The sequence below is a fragment of the Arachis duranensis genome, chromosome 9, assembly GCF_000817695.3.
Source record: "Arachis duranensis cultivar V14167 chromosome 9, aradu.V14167.gnm2.J7QH, whole genome shotgun sequence".
Classification (NCBI taxonomy): domain Eukaryota; kingdom Viridiplantae; phylum Streptophyta; class Magnoliopsida; order Fabales; family Fabaceae; genus Arachis; species Arachis duranensis.
Window position 1 is genome coordinate 107,297,096 of NC_029780.3, and position 3,392 is coordinate 107,300,487.

General features: G+C 29.4%; 1 protein-coding gene across 1 annotated transcript in view; it reads left to right on the forward strand.

Moving 5' to 3' along the window:
• Positions 1–1,071: 1,071 nt before the first annotated feature.
• LOC127741601 (protein NSP-INTERACTING KINASE 3-like) overlaps positions 1,072–3,392 on the forward strand; it is a 6,053-nt gene continuing 3,732 nt past the window's right edge. The window contains exon 1 of the mRNA XM_052254367.1: positions 1,072–1,210. Within this exon, the coding sequence (XP_052110327.1) occupies positions 1,072–1,210 (139 nt within the window). The remainder of the gene's footprint in view (positions 1,211–3,392) is intronic.

Below are 3,392 nucleotides of genomic sequence, written 5' to 3' on the forward strand. Positions count from 1 at the left end.
TTCCTCAAAACCCAAACCAAATTCGAATTTAAAGAGGAAAATGAAAACTGGGCAGAGGACAGTGGATTACTCACCACAAAACTTAGATATAATTGTAGAGGATGAGAAGAGCGACGCGTGGCCGTAAATGGCTGGTCAATCGGAGCTTCGTAGCTCAAGTTATGGTGGTTTGAAGATCAAAGAGAGTTAGGTTTTCTCTCTTCTCTTCTCTCTTTTCAATTTCAGCGCCCCAACCCTTCTTTTTAGGGTAAAATGAGCTGAAATGCTCATAACTAATGTTTATATATGTTGGGTCTTGGGCCCACTTAGGCCCGGTTCACTTATTTTTGTCCGTTGGCCCAATTTTGGACCAAAACCTTTAATATTAGCGCTCTAAACCAATTTTCTCATTTCTTAATCCTATTTACTCATAATCAATGTTCTCAGCTGCAGTATCAGACAGGTCTCAGCCGGTACTGTCGGTCAAAATTTTACTGTGCACTTTTACGCAGAAAACTATGTCTTCTGACTCAGAAAAATTCACTGAATTCAAATATCATATTTAAATCATCAAATTCCAATTGCCAAATCTTCCAACCATATTCGCTCCTACTTAAATTATTATTCAATTAATTTCGGTTAGACCGGGTAGTACACTTATGGCATTTCCATTCTCTACTGAGAATGCGTGGTTTGTTCTCACCCTAAAATCTTTCATCTTTTCACTGACACCGGTTCGAAGACTCAATTTGAAGCTGTGAGCGATTATTAGTCTTATTTGAGTTAAGTTTATGTGGTGAGTTCCTTTCTTAGAATTCCCTCTACTTTGTTAGTTAAGATTTTATTTTATACAGAGGGATAGGAGTTGTATCTGAGTTTTATTTGAATTCTTTTATATGATATTTATTATTCGGGTTAAGTACTTTTTTCGTCCTTAAGGTTTGGGGTGAAAATCAAATTCATCCCCGACCTTTTTTTGTTATTAAAATCATCCTCAACGTTACAAAATATTATAAAATCATCCTTTTATCCAAAAATAACAATTTTTAGACGATTTTACCCTTAAATAAAAATTATAAAAAAAAGTGGAAAATGGGCATTACTTTCCAGCTGTTCGTATTCTCCCTTTTCCCGTACAAAGCCTTTCTCTACTTCATTAACAAGTCCAAGACTTCCCCTAACCTCACTCTCTTCGGCTTCTACTTCTTGCTCGCCTTCGTCGGAGCCACTGGTTAGTTTCCGTTCCTTTCACATCTCTTCTTTTATACTTTCGATTTCAATTATTTAACTATCTCAATTCCATTCTGCAGTACCAGTTGGGTTGGAGTCATCGGCGCCAATCACCGCTGTGCGGAGCTCTTGTGGAGCCTCAACTCAAAGCGGAGACCTGACCCGGAGAAGTTATAACAGTTTGGATCTATCCGCAAGAACTGAACCGGAATGGAACTGAAAACGGAAGGGAGGGGAGAAAGCTTTCACTGGTGATGGTGGAGGTTTTGGCGAGGACGAGTCAAGTAGTCATAAGTGGGTTTGGATTGTTTTGTTCGAATGTTTTAGGTTTTTCTTTTGGCCCTCTTTGTGGAGTTGATGAATCATGGATTTTGATTGTGAAGTTTGAAGCTTTTCTGAGTTTAAACGTGGGACTGTGCATTGATACCTCACATCAAGTTCAATTCATCAACTGTGCCATTCTCAATGCATTTGGTTCTTTATGTGCTAGACTAGTTTTGGTACATTTGCCATGGTCATTTGGAGCTTGGGTCAAATATTCAGTTTTTTTTATTTTTACCATTTTTAAGAATCTGTATCTAGCTTGAGCACTGTTTTTCAATTGTGATTTTGAATTAGTTTTTGTACAAAATTTATCTTTAATGTAGTTTTTATTTTGCCAATTTTAGGGATTGAAATTATTTTGGGAATTTGTCAATGGCGGGTTTGGGTAGGTTTATTTTTTTAATATTTTTTTTGTTTAAGAGTAAAATTGTCTAAAAAATATTATTTATGGATAAAATGATGATTTTATAACGTTTTGTAACGTTGATGATGATTTTAATAACAAAAAAGATTGGGAACGAATTTGATTTTCACCTCAGACCTTAGGAACGAAAAAAATACTTAACCCTTATTATTTTTACTAACTATGTGACTAGTATTGCTTGGAGATCTTTGATATATGATTTTAATTAATAAAAACAAAACTTTTCAATTTTTTCTTAAAAATTGAAACGCAAAATCGAACTAAAGACTCAGCATTAAATGATAAATACGAAAAACAAGTCAATAACGCCTTATTTTTAGTATGATCATAACGTGTTTAAAATTAGGATATTACAATAAATGAACAAAAATATTAACATATATTAATTATTTCTTTATATAATAATAATTTTTTATCTAACAGCATCTAAATACACTATAAACAAGTGAGCGATTCCCGTGTGCTTTTGGACTTATTGCGTTATTTTTTTTAATAAACTATTAAAATAGTACTCAAAAGTTCACATTACTCACAAAAAGAACTCTAAAAACATGTTAACCACAAATAAATTTTGAAACATCTAAAAATGCAACAAAAAATTAAATATTAAATATATATTTTAAATAATAATTTAAAGATCAAATTTTTACAATCATTATTAAAAAAATAATTTTTTTCATTTTTAAAATTTAATAATTTTTTATCAACTGAATTTTTAAAAAAAAGTTATTGTGAATAACCACATTGTTTTAAAAAATTAAAAAAAATCTAAAAATCTTTACTTTGAATTTTTTTACACATTTTAAATATTTATTAAAATATAATCACAAAAATTTAGATCAATTAGATAAATTATTTACTAAATAAAATTTTTTTTACTTACAAAAAAATAATATTTAGAATAATATTATATTCTAAGTCTTTTTGTTAACTAAATTTAATTAGATTGGTCTAACATAATAAAAATTAGTTGACTAACATTATTCCAAGTCTTATTGTTTAACTTAGTTAAATTTAGTTTATAAAAATATTTAAATATGTAGCATTATATTATTAATTTTTTTGTCATATTTTTAAATTATTCTAAAATTATTTTATCGATAACATTTTTTAAAAGTTTTTTTTGTCAATGTTAAATTTTTCAAGTATCAAATTAATAATTTTTTTTCTATACAAAGGTGTCCCACCTTACATAATTACATTCAAGGAGTGTACGTAACACAATTAATCTTTGGTTTAGTGTTGTCATTTTCGTATTAATTTTTTCCTTTTAAGTAATAATATACAACAGGACAACTTAATATATAGTATCAAAGCAAAGGATTGAATCCTCTCCGAGGAAGGAATGTTGTAAAGTACTAATTTTATTATTTTAATTTCAAATTTTCTATTTTTTTTCTTAATTTTATTATTATTGTTAATTTGAAAACTAACA